This window comes from Betta splendens, chromosome 8 (assembly GCF_900634795.4).
Source record: "Betta splendens chromosome 8, fBetSpl5.4, whole genome shotgun sequence".
Classification (NCBI taxonomy): domain Eukaryota; kingdom Metazoa; phylum Chordata; class Actinopteri; order Anabantiformes; family Osphronemidae; genus Betta; species Betta splendens.
Genome location: NC_040888.2, coordinates 1,083,794 through 1,103,506, shown reverse-complemented (window position 1 = coordinate 1,103,506; position 19,713 = coordinate 1,083,794). Strand labels below are relative to the sequence as shown.

Here is a 19,713-nt window from a genome sequence, read left to right as displayed (position 1 = left end):
CATTCTGATTGCAGACGCCTCCATCCTGTCTCTGTCTCTCGCATGATTGACAGCTGAGACTCTAGCAGGACCAGCATCCTCAGAGGGTTAACCCCTTCACTGCTGCATGATCTGTCACATTAATGAGGGCAAATCAGGTAGATAGCAAAGATTTAACCATTAATAAAGGTGTAAAATTCATAAAAGCTTGAGCTAGTTTGACACTGCAGCCCGTACGTGTTGGGGCGTAGGTGCTTCTTAGCTGTAAACAGAACAATATATTTAATCTGCAGCACAGTCAAGCAAGGGATTAAGGATACAGATTAAATATGAGTAACATGAGTGAAGGTCAACGAGGTCGCGTTCAGGCCAAGCCCCCACCGTTGGCGTCAGGCCCCGGTCAGAGTGGTTCGTCTGGAAGTCATTGGGAACATGCGACCTCTGTGCTGGGTGTCTGTCTGACAGATTACCCAGCGCCTCAGAGGAGCTTTGTGGGATTACTGCACATGAGCCTGTCTGTGCAGGGGCCGACTGTCTGTCAACTCAACCCAACCAACACAGAACCGCCTCCTTAACTGACAGCAGCACATTCACTCAGTTACTCACTCAGTGGTGAGAAGCCCAGACAGAGAAGAAACCAAAGGAGCTGGACAGAAACATTCATGTGAAACGTGGATTTTAATAAACACTGCTCAACACAGCAACAGACAGAGGTTCCCTTCATTTAACAGAAGACCAGAACTAGCTCCAAAAGCCCACATCTTTGTCTTACACCCGTAGCACCAGCGGCTGCAGCAGACCCGCGTCTACTTTCTGTTGTAGGAGCCAAAGCGGTAGCCGGAGTACGAGGGCGCGTCCACGGTGTCGGTGGAGGCGGCAGGAAGCAGCGGCAGCCCCGTGCTGGCGTCCCTCCTGCAGCGCTCCATGGCCTGCTTGTACGACAGCTTCTCCTTGGAGATGGGATCCACCAGCTCCTTGGCGTGCGAAGCCTCGTCCTGCAGATGTTTGGCCGTTTGGCTGTCGATGAGCCCACAGTCCAACGCCTGTTGGACGCTGAGGCGTCCGGCCTTGTTGGGATTCACCAAGCCTCCGGTCAGACACTGGGCCTCCATGTACCTCCAGGCGCTGTCCTGGGGGATGTAGCCCTTCTGTGCTGCCTGCCCCACAGCCAGACGCTGCTTGGTCGTGGGGTCCTCCACCCCGGTGAAGGCTTTCTGGGCGCTCAGCAGCTTGTGCATGTGGCTGCTGTCAATGAGGCCGGCTTCGGCCGCCTTATGCACCGACAGTTTGTCCACTTTGGTGAGATCAACGATGCCTCCAGAAGCTGCCTGGGCCTCCAGCAGCTTCAGAGCCGTGTCGGCGTCAATCAGTTTACGGGTCAGAGCGCTTCTCACAGACATGCGGCTCTCGGTGGTGGTGTCGAAGATGCCAGAGATGGGAAAATGCTCCTCTCCTGCAGATGGAGTGAGTTTGCTCAGACTGCCGCTGAGTTTGCTGTAGGACGACCTGAGGGAGGTCGGGGTGCTGGAGAGGTTGCTCAGGCTGGGCTGCGAGGACCTGAGGGAGGTCGGGGTGCTGGAGAGGTTGCTCAGGCTGGGCTGCGAGGACCTGAGGGAGGGCGGCATGGCGCTCAGGGGGGAGTACGCTGTAGGAGATCTTGGGGTTGTTGTTGGGGGAAGGTAGGGCTTCTTGGTCTCCCCTGTGACCAGCAGGGCGAACTCTGAGATGGACATCTTCCCGGCCCTGTAGCGGTCGATGTCGTACTGAGTTAGTCGTCCGTCCTTCAGAGCTTCCTTCAATGCAAACTGCTTCCCACTCTTGCGGTCCTGCAGAATGGTGGTGTCGCCATCGGGGCCGGTAGAGGTGATCTCCTCCCAGTCACACTCCAGCTCTGACAGGTGGATGTACTGGTCGCGCTCGATGAGCCCCTTCTTGTAGGCGTCGTAGGGAGACAGGTTGGTTCCGGTGTCTGGGTCCAGGATGGTGATCCTGGTGGACAGGTTGGTCTCTCTGGTGTGAGTTTCAGTCTGGTCCTCCTTCTTTATGCCGCTCTGCAGCTGGAGAATGAGGATCTCTCTCTGGTTGATTTTGTCTTTCTCCTCCAGGATCTCCTTTTCCAGCTGCTGGATCTCGGAGGAAACCTTGACGCTTCTCTGTCGTGCCATCTGGTTCCGCTCTCCCATCAGCTTGGACTGCTGCTGGAAGGCCACGGTGATGCTCTGTCGTTGGGACTCGATGGTGGTCAGCTCCCTGAGGAGGTCCTCCTTCTCCCTCTGCAGAGCGTCTCTGTTGCTGATGAGAGTGTTCTGCTCCTGAGACGCTACAGATTTGGACGTTTGCAGATGAGCGATTTTGATGCTAATGCTCTGGACCACGTCTTCCTGGTCCCGCCTCAGGTTTCTCTCTTGCGACACTAGCTCGCGTAGACGCGCCCTTTCGGCCTCTACCGCTGGGTCCTTCTCTACACGGACCACTTCTCTATAAACAACCTTTTCAATCGACTTCTCCTTCTGCAGAATTTCCAGTTTGAGCTGCAGGTTGCGTATTTCTTTCTCCAGATCAGTGATACTTGTGGCCTCGGTCTCCAACTTGCCACGAATCCCCTCCGTGAGCCTTTCCAGTTTGGGGTCCCTCTCCACCTTCAGAACCTCCTCAATGATGATCTTTTCCTCAACGGGCGGTGGAGCGGTCTCCAATTCAAGGATGCGAGCTTTGACCTGCCTGAGCTCTGACTCCACTTGAATCTTCTTCTGTCGATCGTCCATCTGACTCAGTGTCATCTGGATTTCTTGAATCAGGGCCCTGAGCTGCCGGACCTCTAACTCCAGCTTTCTGCGTTCCTTACTCTCTTCGTCCAGGGTCTTGTTCAGATTCTCGTGCTGTAGAATCTGCTTGTGGTCCTTCTCCAGACGCACAACCTCCTGAACCACCACCTTCTCGTCAGGCTTCTGCCGCTCCAGAGTGATGTATTGGTTCTGCAGCTCAAAGAGACATTCCTCCAGACTGCGGCGCTGCTGAATCTCCTCCCGTACATTCCTCCTAAGTCTGTCGGCCTCCTTCTCGAGGAGAGGATCGTTCTCATATATGATCACTTCTTTATTCACGAGCTTCGTCTCCACCTTGGATTTTTCTGCCTTCAGCTCATCTCGTTCCTTCCGCAGGCGGCTCAGCAGCTCCAGGGTGCTGTCAACGTTCACCTGTAGACGCGACACCTGGTTATTCAGCCTTTGTAACTCCCTGATGACCTCTGGGCTCTTCTCCTCTTTGATCACTTCCTGTGTCACTTCCTTGTACTCCACTTTGGGTTTCTGAGCACGGAGGCCGCTCAGAGTAGTCAACACAGAATTGCTTTCTCTCTCTAGGTCTGTACGGTTTCGGCTACAGTCCTGCAGCTCTTTCCTCAGTCGGACCAGCTCAACCTCCGTCTCGGGGTCGACCCTAAATATCTCGTTGATGATCTCTTTGAGCTCAACTTTGGGCCGGAGCTTCTCCAGCTCACTGTAGCGTAGCTGTAGGGTGGTCAGCTCCTTAATCAGCGAAGTCGTCTCATCCTTCTCCTCCTCCAGGGCCATTTGGATTTTCCTGAACTCCTCCACTGTTTCCGGGTCTTGCTGGACCTGCTTCACCACCTTGCTGACTATTTTGGGCTGGATGGTTGGAATGACTCTTTCTAATGTGTTTATTTGGCTTCTCAGACTAAAGATGTTATCATTGAGGGACTTGCACCGAGCCTCCTCCTCAGCGATGTCTCCCTGGAAGGTGAGAACAGCTTTCAGCATCTCTGGGTCTTTTTCCAGTCTCACAACTTCCTTCTTCACAACCTTCTCCCTGATCTTTGGTTGCTGCTGTGTGAGAACCGTGAGGTCAGTCCTCAAGCGGATGGTCTCAGTGCTTCTCGTCTCAACCCCCTGTTGCAGTTTTTGAATCTCGTCTCTAATCTTGGCTGCTTCTTTGTCGAGCTGTGGGTCTCTCTCATATTCAGTCAGCACCTTGGTGACCAGTTTGGGTTCAACTTTGGTCCGTTCTACTTCAAGCTTGGTGATCTTCCCGTGGATGATTTCTACCTCAGTGTGGATTCTGGACCTTTTCACGGCTTCGTCCTCGATCCGGTTCTTCAGGGACTGTAGTTCCACCTCCAGCTTGGGGTCCCGGTAATACTGTACCACCTCCTTCTCCTCCAACCGCTCCACTCCTCTCCTGCTCTTCAGAGACACGAATCTCTTGCGGTACGTCTCCAGGTCTCTCTCTGCGTCTATGCGTCTGTCGATCTCCTCGTTTAGCTCTTTTTTCAGGAGGTCGCTCGCCTCCAGGTCCTTCTGTTGGCTTTGCAGCTGCAGCTGATGGCTGACTACCACCTGATTCACTTTCTCATCACTCTGCACATAAACAAAGGGAAAGGAGGAACATATGAGATGAGGCCAGAGTCATATTGCAGAAATTACTGACATCGTAGGGATCGTACTCTGGCTTTGAGGTTCTTTGCTGTCTCCATCTGGTTAAGCAGCTGTTGGTTCTCTGCAGAAACCTCAGAGAAAAGGTTCAGCAGATCTTTCTCCTGCAGCACAAATGTTTAAAGTTTAGAGAAGAGCTTTTCCTGACAGCAGGAAACAGCTGACTGTACATCCTTGCCTTTGCGTGCACAGCCTGAGCCATGGCTTGACGTTTCTTTGGAGCTGGTTCTTCATCGTCTTCATCATCATCATCATCATCGTTCAGACTGCCACGGTAGGTTTTGCATTTAACCTCGTAAGTCTAGAAGTAAATCGTCACTAAGATTAGTGACTCTGCAGCCTGCGATTGTGCAGGTGTTGTGATTTAATCAGTTGAACGCATTCAGCAGCAGGAGGCGCCCTGTGGCACGCGGTGGCATCTACTCACGTTTAGGAGGCTTTGCAGGTCACGGGACAAACCCCGGACACGGTTCAGATCCTCCGATTTTCTCTCGATGTCTTCGGTCACTTTCTAAACAGACAGCAGCCACTCATTACAAGGAAAGGCCACATGTTCCACAGACCAACACTGCCTCTCACCTTCTGCGCTCTCTGCTTGGCTGTTATTTGGGCCACATCGTCAGTAGGTTCGATCGCATTGTTGGGCAAATTGACCAGGAAGAAATCCACCGACAGAAGAGCATTCTGGAAGTCCTGCTGTTTGTTTATGGCTTCCTGGATGAGAGCGATCCTGAAACAGAACAAAGAGATCACACACAGAGCAGAGGGTGTGGAGAGAGCAGGATGCGGGGCCCATCGTCGCTCCCTCACCTGTCCTGCACCTGCAGGTCCACGTTTGAGTAACGGTTCTTCAGACGTTTCACCTGGTTCTCCTGGCGGCAGATGTCAGGACAGTATTCGCTGAAGCTGTGCTGCAGGGGGCTGCAGGCCTGTTGGGTCAGGTCCAGCTCTTTGCCTAGTTTATTTAGCTCAGCTTTCTGTGAAGCCGCATCCTTACGCAAAATCTGTTCGATGAAATGAAGAGAGGAGACGTTAGGAGCCGGTTCCGTTCTGGGATCTCTGTTTCCAGTTGCACAGTAAAGTGCGACACCTTGAGCTCCTGGCTGCGGTTCTGGAGGGCGTCGGGCTGGTCAGGGATGCTCAGGTCCTTAGCGAGCTGCTGCTCAAAGCCAGACACGATGCCTTCCACACTCTGGATCTGCTTCTCCAGGAACATGGAGGCTGTAGCTCTGTTGAAGACGAAGGTGGGTCAGCATTCAACAGTGTTTCACACAGGAAACAGGAGGAAGGCCTTGAATGCTCACTTCTTATTATAGAGGTCGAGGAGCGAGTTGAGGTCATTGATCTTGTTGTTGGCAGTGCTGAGCTTTGGGGGCAGTGACGAAGCGTTGGGGCCCAGGGGGATCTTGGCCAGAATGGGATCCATTTCTCTCTGGATCGCAGACTTCTCAGCCTCCAGCTTCTTTACAGTCAGAGCAGATCTCTGGAAGTTGAAGTTGAAGTTAATTCAGTTGTTCATCAGATTTGAATTCTGTGGTTCGCTTCGTGGAGCGGGTTTTTCACCTCGTGCTCCTGCTGTCTGCTCTCCAGGTCTTGTGTGGGGTTGCTGCTGTCCAGCGGCGTCCTCAGTCGGCCCTGGATTTCCTTTTCAACCTTCAGCAGAGCTCTGTTGATCCGGTCCAGTTCACTGGCTAGTTCTGCAGCTCTGGGGTCTTCGGGGGCACTTTTCACAGACGCTGAAGAGAAACCACAGTAATTACAGGTGGAAAGTCCAAAAACACATGCGTGACAATCCGTGTCTCTTCTCACCGGTCTTCTGGGAGCGAACCACCTCCTCGTTGGAGCTCTTCAATGAGGCCGAAAGTGCAGATCTGCGACTTTTCAAGTCTGTCAGGACTTTATCCAGGCTGAACACACAGCCAGACAGGTTTCACTCAACAGTCCTCAGTCATAGTTTGATCTAATGATGCTACGTACCTGCTCACTCTGTCCAGGGCCTCAGCGTCGGGTGGAGGCACCATGAAACACGCCCCAGGCAGCGTTTTGAGCTGCCCACTGCTGGTCTGAAGCTTCCAGTCTCGATTATTAACGATGGACTTGAGGACGAGGGTCTCACCGCGTCTCACCGAGTCCTGAGCGAGCAGAGAAGATGATAAGAGGCCGCTGGCTGTGCTGCAAACAGGACATAAGCAGCGCCCGCCGTACCTCGTCCATCCAGTCACACAGCGACACGGCGCTGGTGGTTCTGCTGGGCTGGACCCGCCGCAGCTTCAGCGGCACCACCTCGCTGCTGAGCTGCCGGAGGGCGTCCAGGCGCTGCTCGTTCCTTCGCACCGCAGGCTCGTCGGCCTGAAGGAACACGTTACAAAGAGCCTCAGCACAGAGTCAGACGCCGCGTCACGAAGCTCTGCAGCAGCCGTACCTCCAGCGCCAGCAGCACCTCAGAGTTGCTCTTTTTCTCCAGAGACTTCGGGTCCAGCGTGGAACGTAGTCTCTCCAGGGACTCGGACAGCGTGTCTGCATCCAGCTGGAACTGCATCAACACAGTCAGTTCCTCAGCCTGAAACACTGAACACTGAGATGTCTGAGCGATCAGAGAAAAGGTTGGGAACCTTCTTGTACTCCTCCACGTTGTCCAGGTGCGTCTCCTGTGCCAGACACAGGTTGAGGAAGGCCTGCCAGTCGGCCTGCACCGTGTCTCTGTGAGCCTGAACACAAAGCACAGCTCAGCGCAGCTCAGCCGCACACGGAAGCTGCCGCGCGGCCGACGGACGTACCTTAATGGTGGGGCTGCCTGGATGCTTCTTTTCCACCAGACGATCTCCCTCCTCCTGGATCTTGTTGACTTCGCTCTCGTGGGCCAGGAGTCCGCTGACTTTGAATTTCTGCGTGTGACAAAGAGCGTGTTTCCTGCAGCCCAGCCGTTGCCTGCGCTGTTGGTTGGACTCTCACCTCGTACTCCGTGCGGACGTCTCGAGGGTCGACCATGCGGTCGCTCCAGTCTCTCTGCAGGATCCTCTCCTGCTGGCCGGACAGGTACACCAGCTCCTTGCTGCAGCTCTGCATGTACTCGTACAGAGACGCCAGGTGGCTGCGCCGCTGCTGGGAGGTCGCCTGCAAAACGTGCAATGAGAGTGAGCAGAACGCCCCCACGGCCCGAAGCCTGAGACGTGGAGACGCTCACCAGCAGCTCTGCGTATTTGGCCCTGAGGGTGTTGTACTGCTCCTGAAACAGAGAAGGGGAGGCTGACACACGGAGGCTGTGGAGCTGCAGTGATGCTGCAGTGACGCTGCAGCGACGCCGCTGTGACGCTGCAGCGACGCCACTGTGACGCGACAGTGACGCGGCAGTGACCCTGCAGTGACGCCACTGTGACGCGACAGTGACGCCGCAGTGACGCCACTGTGACGCCACTGTGACGCTGCAGTGACGCTGCAGTGACGCGGCAGTGACGCGGCAGCGACGCCACTGTGACGCGACAGCGACGCTGCAGTGACGCTGCAGTGACGCTGCAGCGACGCCACTGTGACGCGACAGTGACGCTGCAGTGACGCCACTGTGACGCTGCAGCGACGCCACTGTGACGCGGCAGCGACGCGACTGTGACGCTGCAGTGATGCTGCAGTGACGCCACTGTGACGCTGCAGCGACGCCACTGTGACGCGACAGTGACCCTGCAGTGACGCCACTGTGACGCTGCAGCGACGCCACTGTGACGCGACAGTGACGCCGCAGGGACGCCACTGTGACGCATCAGTGATGCTGCAGTGACGCCACTGTGACGCGACTGTGACGCGACTGTGACGCTGCAGTGATGCTGCAGTGACGCCACTGTGACGCTGCAGCGACGCGGCAGTGACGCCACTGTGACGCGACAGTGACCCTGCAGCGACGCCACTGTGACGCGGCAGCGACGCCACTGTGACGCGGCAGCGACGCGACAGTGACGCCGCAGGGACGCCACTGTGACGCATCAGTGATGCTGCAGTGACGCCACTGTGACGCGACTGTGACGCTGCAGTGATGCTGCAGTGACGCCACTGTGACGCGGCAGCGACGCGGCAGTGACCCTGCAGTGACGCCGCTGTGACGCGACAGCGACGCTGCAGTGACGCGACAGTGAAGCTGCAGTGACGCCACTGTGACGCGGCAGTGACGCTGCAGCGACGCCACTGTGACGCTGCAGCGACGCTGCAGTGACGCGGCAGTGACGATGCAGCGACGCCACTCTGACGCTGCAGTGACGTTGCAGCGACGCCACTGTGACGCATCAGTGATGCTGCAGTGACGCCACTGTGACGCGACTGTGGCGCTGCAGTGATGCTGCAGTGACGCCACTGTGACGCTGCAGCGACGCCACTGTGACGTGGCAGCGACGCGGCAGTGACCCTGCAGTGACGCCACTGTGACGCGACAGTGACGCTGCAGTGACGCCACTGTGACGCTGCAGCGACGCCGGTGTGACGCGGCAGCGACGCCACTGTGACGCGGCAGCGACGCGGCAGTGACCCTGCAGTGACGCCACCGTGACGCCACTGTGACGCGGCAGTGACGCTGCAGCGACGCCACTGTGACGCTGCAGCGACGCTGCAGTGACGCTGCAGTGACGATGCAGCGACGCCACTCTGACGCTGCAGTGACGTTGCAGCGACGCCACTGTGACGCATCAGTGATGCTGCAGTGACGCCACTGTGACGCGACTGTGGCGCTGCAGTGATGCTGCAGTGACGCCACTGTGACGCTGCAGCGACGCCACTGTGACGTGGCAGCGACGCGGCAGTGACCCTGCAGTGACGCCACTGTGACGCGACAGTGACGCTGCAGTGACGCCACTGTGACGCTGCAGCGACGCCAGTGTGACGCGGCAGCGACGCCACTGTGACGCGGCAGCGACGCGGCAGTGACGCCACCGTGACGCGACAGTGACGCCGCAGTGACGCCACTGTGACGCCACTGTGACGCTGCAGTGACGCTGCAGTGACGCGGCAGCGACGCCACTGTGACGCGGCAGTGACGCGGCAGTGACGCGGCAGTGGCCTTGCAGTGACGCGGCAGCGACGCCACTGTGACGCGGCAGTAACGCTGCAGCGACGCCACTGTGACGCGGCAGTGACGCTGCAGCGACGCCACTCTGACGCTGCAGTGATGCTGCAGTGACGCCACTGTGACGCGACTTTGACGCTGCAGTGACGCTGCAGTGACGCCACTGTGACGCTGCAGCGACGCCACTGTGACGCATCAGTGATGCTGCAGTGACGCCACTGTGACGCGGCAGTGACACCGCAGTGACGCTGTAATGATGCTGCAGCGACGCCACTGTGACGCGGCGCTACCTTTGAGGGCACCGTGCCGGGCTGCAGCTGGGCGCCGTAGGCCTCGATCTCCTGGTGCAGGATGTTGTGAGCGGCGATCTGCTTCTCCACGTCCGTGCGCTTGGGGCCGTAGGCGTCCGCTTTCAGCCGCTTCTGTCAGAGCATCAGACAGGAGGAAAGCATCAGCCTGTGTGTGACGCACCAGCGTGTGGGGTTAATCTGGAACTGACCAGCTTCTCCTCCAGCACAGGCCCCCAGTCGATCTTCTGGGCCGGGTCCACGTTCAGCACCTTGTCGTACAGCTTCCTGTAGTCAGCGCAGTCCTTCACCCAGCGGTCATGGAGGTTTTTCACACTGAAAGCAGCAGCGGAGGAGCGTGAGCCGCTCGTATGGAATGCGTGGGGTTCTGGGCGTGCGCTGTGTTTGCGTGTGTTCCTGCTCGACTGTGACGCTGCAGCGTAAACTCACTCCTTCTCGATGATACCCGCCTGCGGATGCTGCAGCTTCTTGGCCTTGTCCACGTCCAGGAACAGGTTCTTCAGCAAGCCCTCGGCCTGCACCAGGTTGTCTGCCACCTCCTTCTGGTGCATCCACGGCTCTTTCTTCTCCTCCCGCGCTGCGTCCTGCAGGCGAGACGCCCCTTATTCATGCATTTGAAGAGGCAACAGCGCCGGTAGGAGGCAAAACGTGCAGGACTCGTATCTCACCACAGCCAGCAGCTGCTCTGATCGCAGGATGTCCTTCTCCACTTTATCTGCATTTTTCTGCATGCGAGCAACGATCAAGGCCAGATCACTGACCTGAGCCCTGCAGGGAGACAGGCAGACCATGAGTCGGCAAACAGAACCCAGGCGGTTCTGACACAGCAGACATGGTAGGTACCAGCTGCCTCATGTTCTAGAAGCTGTAGGGAAATAAGGAGCGTTTCATGAATGGACACAGTGATGAGAAGCAGGACAAGATGACGGCAGTGAACTAAGTTATGAAGCCAGAAACAAATGGGCTCAACGTTACAACAGTGAGCTGGACCAGGACCGTCACAGAACGATGCAGCGCCAAAGCAGACGCAGACTGGAACCCTCAACAGGCTGATTGAGACTCTAACCAGAGCGAGCAGAGCCCCTCCCCCGTCTGTGCCCTGGAGCCTCCACTCTCATAATGACTGAACTTGACTCGTTCTTCAGACCTGTTTGTTCTGCTGTGACATGGAAGTATTTATCCTGACACACCCGCTGCCATTAACACACAGGAATGTTGTCGCTGAGTTGCGGCTCAGCTCCTTCTGGGCCCACAGGCAGGCGCTGATGGAGGAAACGACTAACACACATCAAGCTGTGGACTGATCCACTGACTCACCTCTGCACAGATATGAGATGCTACGAAACTAAAGGTTTCATTCATACGACGTCTAAGGACCCGTTGTAGAGTTTGAATAAAGGTGGTAGAAGTTAGGAGCAGAAGGCTGTTCTACTAGTAATGATGTGCGTTCAGTGACTTTGCTTTAAACCCAATTCAAGTAATAATTTTGTGGAACAAACTGAACAACCAGCTGTCTTTTCTTTTCTGACATTAAACTGTTCCACCGTTGAATGTCTTTGTCGTCACTATTTGTGCTTCATGAAGTCTTCTAATTAGTGCTTCTTATCTCTGCTGCACATTCCAGCGTATCAGGATCCACCCTTCGCTGTGTGACTCATTGCCCGTCATGGCCGTCGCCCCCTGATGCCGATGCCTCCTGCGGTCAGAGCAGCCTCCCTCCCTCCCTCCCTCCCTCCCTCTCAGGGACGCTCCTCCAGATAAGAGCCCGGCCGATCGCTGGGAGAGGAGCGCTTGCTCAATCGCAGCCACCTCAGAGTCCACAGCTCCAGTGACACGAACAGGAAACCTGAGCTGAGAGCTTCAGGGCTCGGCTGAACGTGTTAGCAACACGGGGTGAACCTGATTCAGCCAGTACCGCACAGCAGGAACAGAACCAGGTTCTACTCGTGATGCAGCGCAGCTCAACATCCTTTCACCCGACGTTGGCGCCTTCACAGAGAACGAAGCGCTAGAAGTTCAGGTTGATGGTCATACAGATCCTAATAAACAAACATCAACTCTTGCTGGTTCTCTCGCAGCAGATCAGGATTTCAGGTCAGTGCCTCAGGTTAAAGAAAACAAGCAGCAGACCACAGACAGTGAGACAAGACTGGAAAGGCGACACACACACAGGAATCAGCCCAAACTCACTTGCTGAGCTTTACGGCACCGTTGGTCGACATGTTGAGGCCCGGGTCCAACTGCGTTTCTCCTCTTCCTCTGCCTCTGTCTCCTCCTTGGCGTCGCCCTCCCTCGGCTTAAGGAGCGTCCACCTGTCTCAGCTCCTCCCAGGCAGCAGGTGTGTCAGCGGAGGAGCCGACCGGGCGGACCTGTTCCACGCTCACAGCCCGCTTCCTTCAGGCGATCACTCTCCTGACTCCTCATTCAGGCTTCAGCTGCTGACACCTGGAAGCCAGCGTTAAAAAGGAACTATAAACATAATGAATCACTGAGACGAGTCCAGACCAGTTTGGTTACCTGTGGGATAGACCATAGACCAGAACCAGAAAGCAGATCTGGATCCTAAAACAAATGAGTGCGCATCATCTGCAGAAGGCAGATGATGCGCACCTTCATCATGTGTGAAGATGCTCAGAGCAAACGAGAGCATCGGGCAGTTTGACCAGTAACTGTGTGTTACAGATACTGAACATGGTCACCAACAGGAAGAGACCAAGTCCTCCTATAGTGTGTTCAGAGCTTCCCCCTCGTGGCCCGGTGAAGGGCGCGAGCCTCCGCCTGCAGCAGGGGTCCCACAGTAAACAGTGAGATGAGGCCGCTCTCAGACACCTGACGGACACATTCAAGGCTTAAATCAACTGTAACGAAGGATCAAAACAGTCACCGTCCATCTCCACACATGGACGGGGCCACAGCGGTGATCCCTGCAGCCGCTGCCGTCACACTTCATGTTATGAAGCGCACACCTGCATGACCACAGAGAATGAAGCTGAACTAGTCGCTCCAGTCTCTAATTAAGAGAGCGCTTCTAGATTCTGACAGTTCAAACATCTGAAACACATCTTGGTAAATATTTGACTTGCATCCACGTATGTGACAACTCAGCAAAACCATCAGATAATCGTTCCATTGGCTCCATTGAGCAGCTGCAGGTTTGAAGGTTTGTATATGAACGCATCAATGACTGTGATCTAATTATACGAGCTACGTCTGTTGCACAACAAATACTTTTACTCTAATGCTCCTGAGCGAATGGCTGCACCTTCCAGCTCAGTATGGGCGCTTATCCCTCACACACCCTGTGAAAGTACGCTGTGCAGGGAGTCGGGTGCAAACTTCACCCGCGCAGCTGCAGCTGATAACACACGGTACAGGTGGATGCACAGGATCATGAGGATTTCACCTGTCTGACGGCGGCGCAGGAAGCAGGTCCATCAGCATGCCGCTCCGTCTCATGCTTGCAGTGGGTGTCGCCCGTACACACCCACAGCGGTCGCTCCTCAAACCAACACCCACATACCTGCACAGGAACCGATGACCGAGGCCGTAGCCGCAGGGCTCAGCACAAAATGAGGTTTCTGCACCGCAACAGGTGAATCTGAGACCAGCTCTAAAGTCGTCCCCGAAGCCCACAATAAACCACGCTGCAGGTTAATGTTTAAAGAACTCACACTGAGTCCAGGCCATTTACTGATAAGGAGCCTCTAATCCCTGAAGCCAGTGCTGTTCTCAGGGCCCGACGGCTCTGAGCAGCTGTTCCAGTCCGGTTCTTCAGGGGATTTAGTTGTGGATGTTTGGCAGCGGCGGGTGCGGTCGGCAGCAGAGAAAGGCCGGCGTGACTCATGAAGAATGCAGGGTTCTGTTGACACAGCGAACGTTCCATGCGCCTGTAAATACGGCGGAAGCTTTTAAACGGGCCGCACCCACTGGGCCCGGTTCAGGCTGAGAAGAACCAACGCACGACCCGGCAGAGGCCGATGTCACTCAGCTCAAACACGTGGGATCCTTCACTTTAAGCTCTGAACAGTCAATACAAACCTACACGTCAGCGCTACTTTGAAACAGACTGGACCCAAAGACGGACGCTGTAGAAAGCATCCAAACAGGAAATGCAGATCTACGACTAACAGCCTGATTCTACTCACTTAGAAAATGGTTGTTTGAAGCAGTTTGACATCAGGACTGTTCCATCACAACGCAACCACTACCTACAGACACACTTCAGGCTTTCAGACGGGTCCAGGTCCAGCCGGGTTTTGGACCAGTACCTGGAACCGGCGTTCATTTACTTCAGACAACCAGGAGTCCTCAGGTTTACAGGACTTTCGGACCAACCAGCATAAATGTCGATCATTAGAAGTTTATCAAGTTGTAACTTCAACCATATAATGAAGTTAATATTCAGCTTTAAACTGACCCACCACCAGAGGGAAACGTGACACCTGCTGGATGCAGACAGTAAAGGCATCACAAGGACAGTAGAAAGAGGCCAAACACCAAATGTGGTTTTGTGTTTTTATTTTTAAAGATCATGCAGTGCACTTCCAGGATTGGAGATCATCACTTTCGAAAATACACGAAAAAAAAATCCCAGTACATCTGTTACCTAGTACAAAACTAAACATAAATGAGGAATGTAACAAATTAAATAGGAAAACACAGTGCAATGCCACTAGTGCTGCACTGCAGATCTTAAAAGGCTTGACAGAGGCTAAAGTCATTGGTGACCCTGTTGTGTAAATACAAAAACTCTGGATTAAGTATTGAACTTAGGACGAAAAGCAATAATTTACTTCAAGTGTGTTACTGAGAGAACTGCGGAGGCATGGGGTAAGGCACCAGCGGCGGCGGGTGCTGCTGCGGGGCCTGTGGCTGGGGGAAGGCGAACGGGGCCGGGGCGGCTCCGTTCTGGACAGCACCCTGAGCCTGGAAGCCGCTCTGAGCCCCGAAGGCTCCCGCCGGGGTGCTAAAGTTGGACTGTCCGTTACCGTTGAAGCCAGCGCCGCCAAAGCCGTTGCTGTTACTGCCCCCATAGCCTCCGTTCTGGGAATTTGTGCCAAAGGCTTTATTTGGTCCGTTGTCATACCCTCGATTGTTATCCCTGTCCCTAAAACCACCAAAGTCGCGCCTGCCAGACGAATACCTATCCCGACGGTCGTCCCTGTAGTCACCACCTCGACCTCCCCTTGAACGACCTGCGAAGGAGACAAAACAACAATGAGTGGCTCATTATTGTCCGTTCAGACGAGTCAATAGCAGGGATCAAGTTCCCACAGCAGAGCAGGAGGAAAAGCGGCTGCTGTGCACAGCACGGTTTCTGTGTCTCACCAATTAGATTTACCTCCTCTGTCTTCCGCCATCTGGAGGAGCTTGGGGTTGATGGCCTGGTTGGCCTCTCGGAGCACAGACACGAGGTCACCGGCCTGCCTCATGTTGTTGGGAGTGAAGAAGGTGTAGGCTGTGCCCGTCTTTTGGCTACGAGCTGTTCTGCCAATGCGGTGGATATAGTCCTCCGAGTTGTTGGGGTAGTCAAAGTTGATGACAAATTTCACGTCTTCAACATCTGTGAGATTGTGTTGCAGTGTGGCATAAAGGAAAAGCAGGACAGCACGAGGACGTGCGTCGACGCCACCACAACAACCAGATCAAAAACAGAGAGGCCAGGTTAGTAGAGTGACTAGGTGGGGACAGCTGAAACCCCCAAGGCTGCAAGAGACTCAAACAACGCGAAGTCCAGAGGAGAGACTACGGTGGGAAGAGACAGACAATGCACACTCCAGAAACCAACCCACATCAGAAACCTTACCAGCGTGTGGAGTATGCATTCACTGGTCCGTTCCCATTGCAGCACACGCCCCTTACTGACCCCCTGCTGTGTCTACATTGTGCTGCTATGCCCTCTACTGCCTCCTAGTGTCTGAACCCACTTCCCTTTGTCTCAAAAACTCAAAGCTCACGGCGCAGAGTCAAACTGTCCTGAACCGAGTGGCAGGATGCCTACAAAAATGCATCCCACGCTCGGCGTGGCAAGATACTTCCAGAGCCAGTGATCACGTGACCATAATGTCTCTCGTTGGCAGGTCTCGACATGACTTTGAAACGCAGGCGAGGGAGGAGTGTGAGCTTGGATTTGTCCAAGTGTGTCCAACTAGCATGTCCCACTGTCACCAAAAGCGCCAGTAGCCATGTCATAACAGAGGTGAAGGTATGATCGATCTGACAGACTGCTCTCCCGACACAAGTTTAGGAAACTGCAACAGCATCGCCACCCATGCTTTACGAGTCTACACAACAGAAAGCACCGTCCAAATGACTCGAACAGCTTGCAATGCAGTCCCAGAACATACATGCAAGACAATAGGAGACAGAGTAGCTGGGCTTTGAGCTGGGACGGTTACAGAGCCTGGGTGTGTGAAGCAGTCCAAACCACTGCCAGAGAACAGGTGGGCATTTGGGGGGAGGGAACTTCTCGCCCCCCTTTTTAGGCAGGCCAGCGCGTTATGCTGTACTTGGGCCTGGTCACCTCTGAATATCTGCATGACTGGGAGACCGTGCCTCGCCAGTCAGGACACCTCCAAGAATCCTCCTTCCCCCTCTGGAGACCTGGGCTTGTCATGCCAAGGCCCTGCCACACAGACTGCTCCTTCAGGTCAGGGGAGAAACTCAGAAAGAAGCAGAAGAGTTAAAGAAAGCAAATTCACTTTCTTTTCAAAATGCATTAGAGTGAAAGACAGTTCAGGGCAGATACTGACCTAGTCCCCTGGAGGCAACATCAGTGGCAATAAGAATTGGCGCCTTTCCATATTTGAACTCTGCAAAAACAAAATCAGATTTAGAAACAAAACAAATTTAGAAAACAAGTGTCTACCACTTCAACTTATTGTAGTGATGCACACCATTCAGAACCCAGTCTCGCTCCTGCTGGCTTTTATCTCCATGGATTCCCATAGCTGGCCACCTGACAAAAGCAAAAGACACGTGTCTGTTAAAAGAAGCCAAACCATCACATCATCAGGAGTTGAATATAAATAAAAGTTCACCCACCCATCCCTTCGCATTCTCCTGGTGAGGTCATCACATCGCCTCTTTGTCTCCACAAAAATAATGGTCTTGTTCTCTTTTTCGCTCATTATCTCTTCAAGCAGTCGAATCAGTCTAAAAAAAAAAAAATAAATAAATAAATAATGAAATCTCCATGCTTGAACAGCATTTAAATGTCTGATAAGCCTCAGAAAACCTTGGTGTAAACATGACGCTTACTTGTTTTCCTTCTCTCCATCATTACAGACATCAACTATCTGCAGGATGTTGTGGTTTGCACTGAGCTGCAGGGCCCCAACATTGATCTGCACGTATTCCTTCAGAAAGTCTTCTGCCAATTGACGGACTTCTTTGGGCCAAGTGGCACTCCACATCAGAGTCTGACGGTCAGGCTGCAGGACAGGGCAACAATTAGTCTCAAGGTAAGTTACTGCTTGTGTGAAGACCTTCGACTCAAGTTGTTCAGGAAAACTTACTCTGATCTGGTCTACGATTTTCCGGATTTGTGGCTCAAAGCCCATGTCCAGCATTCTGTCAGCTTCATCCAGCACCAGGTAAGTGCATCGACGCAGATTTGTTTTTCCAGCTTCAAGAAAGTCAATGAGCCTTCCTGGGGTGGCGATACAGATCTCCACACCTGAAACAAAAGGGGTTGGTGAGAAAGAAACCCAAAAACAATCACCACCACTTTCCCACCAACCAACTCTTTTTACACACACACACACACACACACACACACACACACTACCTCTTTCCAGATCACGAATCTGGGGACCCTTGGGTGCACCGCCATAGATGCAGGTAGATTTGAGGCGAGAAGCTCTGCCGTATTCTGCAGCCACCTGTTGCACTTGCTGAGCCAGCTCACGTGTTGGGGCCAGTACCAAACACTAAAGAGGGAAATTACAAAATTTAAGTTCCTTGTAGGGTTAAATTAATAGTAGCTTTAGTAGCTATCTGATTCTCCGTGTGCACGCTGCAGTACAGTAAGTGAGGGAACGCTCACAGAAAAGCATCCTTTACTGAAGGAATGTGCTGTAATACCATGTGCACAGATAGCTGAAGCAGAGCCTGGTACCAACACACCAACAGGCAAGGAGAGCCAGGTGCTTCAAGGTCCTTACTGATAAAAACTACATAATTGTTTTCTGAAACCCAAAAAAGGTCTGTCTGTACATGTGGCAAAAGAGCATTATCAAAAGCTTTACAGCTTCTGTAATAGTGTCAGGTTTTGGCCTCATTAACAGACTTCACTTCCCAACCCATGCCCCCTTTTTAACTGGAAGCAGGAAGAATTATCCTGAACAGGCCCAAGAGTCCAACAATAGACAAGGGCCTAGAAGAATCACCAATGCACATCTCAAGGACTGATTTCAAACTTACAATTGGACCATCTCCCCGTTCCAGAAACGGCTGGTGGTTAATGTGCACGATGGCAGGCAACAGATACTGTGAAGCAAATACACATGTCAGTTGGTCAGTTTTGCTCAGAGGCTGCTGCAATAGTGAAACAGTCAAAACAGAAAACTTACAGAAAGAGTTTTTCCAGAGCCAGTCTGGGCTATGCCGACCATGTCCATGCCACTTAGAGCCAGAGGCCATCCCTGAGCCTGGATGGGTGTTGGTTCAGTCCAGTTCTGTTTGTTGATCACATCCATGACATAAGCTGCAGAGAAGACACCATTAAATGAGAAGCTTGACTCTTAATCCCATTTTAAAACGTGTGGGTTTGAACATACATGGAAAACTGGCTTCATGGAACTTTGTTATGGGATTTGGGCACTCTCTCCCCTTGACTGTGATGACCTTTGTCCTCCTGTACTGCTCAACTTCTTGCTGCAAGACAAGAACAATAAACGTATCAGCAACACGTGTTGGCGGAGCACATGTGAACTGGTGTTGCGTAACAGCCACGTAGATGCAGAGTACAAACCGGAGGCCTCCGGGCAACATCGGCGTGCTGTTGGTAAAAGTTCTTCTCGAACTTAGGGAGCTCGTCCAGGTTCCAGTGTTTCTTCCGCAGCCGATCTCCGGGGTTGCCGAACTTCCCACCACCTCCACCGCGGTTCCCACCGAAGCGAGGAGGACCACCGCCATAGCTGAAATCAAAATCAGTTCAGTTCTCTGACAAGTCAACCACAGCGACGTCAGGAGAAAAGCCGGTGCAAAGCGGCCGTGGAGAGAGCTCCGAAGGCTGACGGCGCCCGCAGCCAGACGAACAATGGAAAAACCAGCCGGCATTTTGTGTCCGCAGCCAAGCCGCCACATGGCGAAGCAGAGACTAGCCAGCTGTGTTAGCATCCGCGCTAGGCCACAGCGGCCTACGAACCGGCTTCCACGAACGCAAAAATAACAAAGAACTGAAACAAACCTAAAGTCACTAGTGATAAATGCGCCCCGTCGCCGTTAGACGCCGCCTAACGGAAGCCGCTACGCCGGGACACGAGGCCGGTGAGGCCTGAGGGCCCAGACGACGGGCTCGGCTCACCGGCCTGGGCCTAGCGACAAAAACCGGGAATAAAGCCGCTAACGGGCAGTCTAACGGCTGGAGTAACAATCAACAACTGGCCGCTATAAAAAACACATTCAAATTACGTAAAACCGACACGTTTCGCCCGCGGCCTGATTTTTGCCACCGGAACGTTAACGTGAAGCCCGTCCGCCATTTTTAACCTAAGATTAAAAAAACTTTAAAGGGGAGAAAACACACTCACCCTCTGTCTCTATCTCTGTCTCTTCCCCGGTCTCTGTCGGAATACCCAGGCATGTTGAAACTAAAGCGTATAAATAATAAAAAAAGGATAAATAGTATAAACTGTGGCTCCGCTCGCCGTCTAAAAGGAAAACCAACCGGCAGCTGCGCTAAAATGCCGGTAATGTAAAAACGAGG

General features: G+C 53.7%; 2 protein-coding genes across 3 annotated transcripts; both read right to left on the bottom strand.

The window, feature by feature from the left end:
* Positions 1–638: 638 nt before the first annotated feature.
* On the bottom strand, positions 639–12,137 carry evplb (envoplakin b). Its single transcript, XM_029158442.3, has 22 exons — positions 11,973–12,137; positions 10,451–10,550; positions 10,212–10,366; positions 9,974–10,097; positions 9,765–9,896; positions 7,615–7,656; positions 7,383–7,544; positions 7,208–7,315; positions 7,043–7,138; positions 6,853–6,963; positions 6,636–6,779; positions 6,408–6,562; positions 6,240–6,337; positions 5,994–6,166; positions 5,735–5,913; positions 5,521–5,659; positions 5,241–5,434; positions 5,010–5,160; positions 4,858–4,941; positions 4,609–4,731; positions 4,442–4,534; positions 639–4,355 (listed from the first exon to the last, which is right to left on the bottom strand). The coding sequence occupies exons 1-22, from the start codon at positions 12,002–12,004 to the stop codon at positions 786–788; spliced, it is 6,165 nt and encodes a 2,054-aa protein (XP_029014275.1). The 5' UTR covers positions 12,005–12,137; the 3' UTR covers positions 639–785.
* A 2,146-nt stretch (positions 12,138–14,283) lies between these two features.
* ddx5 (DEAD (Asp-Glu-Ala-Asp) box helicase 5) lies at positions 14,284–19,713 on the bottom strand. Of its 2 annotated transcripts, none has more exons than XM_029158600.3 (13): positions 19,538–19,711; positions 18,757–18,922; positions 18,563–18,659; positions 18,356–18,489; positions 18,207–18,272; positions 17,572–17,713; positions 17,300–17,460; positions 17,043–17,215; positions 16,827–16,937; positions 16,679–16,740; positions 16,535–16,594; positions 15,124–15,345; positions 14,284–14,977 (listed from the first exon to the last, which is right to left on the bottom strand). In XM_029158600.3, exons 1-13 carry the CDS (start codon positions 19,588–19,590, stop codon positions 14,586–14,588), a joined length of 1,839 nt encoding a protein of 612 aa, XP_029014433.1. In that variant the 5' UTR covers positions 19,591–19,711; the 3' UTR covers positions 14,284–14,585. The 2 variants fall into 2 exon arrangements, with proteins under 2 accessions (XP_029014433.1, XP_029014434.1); XM_029158601.3 differs by having other exon boundaries at positions 14,809–14,977; positions 15,111–15,345; positions 19,538–19,713.

Excerpts from the sequence above, each read along its gene's own strand:
- evplb (XM_029158442.3), bottom strand. The coding sequence starts at position 12,004 with ATGTCGACCAACGGTGCCGTAAAGCTCAGCAA. Across the intron at positions 10,551-11,972 it reads GGTGCCGTAAAGCTCAGCAA|GGCTCAGGTCAGTGATCTGG; the intron begins GTGAGTTTGGGC and ends GTCTCCCTGCAG. Across the intron at positions 9,897-9,973 it reads CTGTGCTGGAGGAGAAGCTG|AAGCGGCTGAAAGCGGACGC; the intron begins GTCAGTTCCAGA and ends ATGCTCTGACAG.
- ddx5 (XM_029158600.3), bottom strand. The coding sequence starts at position 19,590 with ATGCCTGGGTATTCCGACAGAGACCGGGGAAGAGACAGAGATAGAGAC. Across the intron at positions 18,490-18,562 it reads CCATGAAGCCAGTTTTCCAT|CTTATGTCATGGATGTGATC; the intron begins GTATGTTCAAAC and ends TCTTCTCTGCAG. Across the intron at positions 18,273-18,355 it reads GCTCTGGAAAAACTCTTTCT|TATCTGTTGCCTGCCATCGT; the intron begins GTAAGTTTTCTG and ends TTTGCTTCACAG.